Raw genomic sequence first — 742 nt, 5'->3', positions numbered from 1 at the left:
AAAAAATGGTAAATAGAATGTCTTCGGTATGTCAGAACGTTCTGTTGTCAATCTGTTATTTTCTGTCTTTCAATGCAGGATTTTAGAGCGTTACGTCCAGGACCAGATCCCAGGAGCTAAAGTTGTTGTGGAGTCAATTGGATCGCGTCGTTTTGGCGAGGGTTATGAACAGGAGGACTACTCAAAATCTGACCTGATGATTTATGCAATCGACCCTCTGACCAACAGAGCTCTCTCAAGACAGGAACTCTTCAAGTGAGTGCTTCCTCTCATTCAACTTACCCTTCCAAACTCCATTTCTGCAGTGCTCTTCTTTCTCTTAACCTCCTGACCTTTCCCTCAAATCTAAGCAACTAACTGCTAGAGATATATCTACCCTTCACACTGGAATATAGATGTGTTTTTCAGCTATACAGTAAATGGGAAGAGCTGCTTTATATTATTTAGATGAGTAATGCAAAACTGCAGAGTGCTACACGTCTGTAGGTGCATTAAGTGGACATGATTTTGGATTGAAGAATTGTGTTTGTAATTGCTGTAAATAGAAATACGAGTCATTTTTACAGATGATACATGGATTTCTTGGCTTGTTTTCGGCTAAATACCAGCTTGCACTAATGTCTAATTTATTGATTATTTGTTTTGTGTCCATCAGGTTCATAAATAAATAAATAATCAATCACATTATATGAATTACCTTTCATTTGTAAAGTGTTTAATTCACTGGATTATGCCAAAAAAA

General features: G+C 37.1%; 1 protein-coding gene across 1 annotated transcript in view; it reads left to right on the top strand.

Annotated features, from left to right (window-relative positions):
- Positions 1–78: 78 nt before the first annotated feature.
- Positions 79–742, top strand: part of LOC107576818 (protocadherin-15-like) — a gene marked incomplete at both ends in the record, with an annotated part of 14915 nt that continues 14251 nt past the window's right edge. Inside the window, one exon of the mRNA XM_016262947.1 lies at positions 79–255. Coding sequence (XP_016118433.1) covers positions 79–255 — 177 coding nt within the window. The remainder of the gene's footprint in view (positions 256–742) is intronic.

The sequence above is a fragment of the Sinocyclocheilus grahami genome, unplaced genomic scaffold, assembly GCF_001515645.1.
Source record: "Sinocyclocheilus grahami isolate Dianchi unplaced genomic scaffold, SAMN03320097.WGS_v1.1 scaffold4398.1, whole genome shotgun sequence".
Taxonomy (NCBI): Eukaryota; Metazoa; Chordata; class Actinopteri; order Cypriniformes; family Cyprinidae; genus Sinocyclocheilus; species Sinocyclocheilus grahami.
Note: the sequence above shows the minus strand (reverse complement) of the source record. Positions and strands in the feature narration are given on the sequence as shown.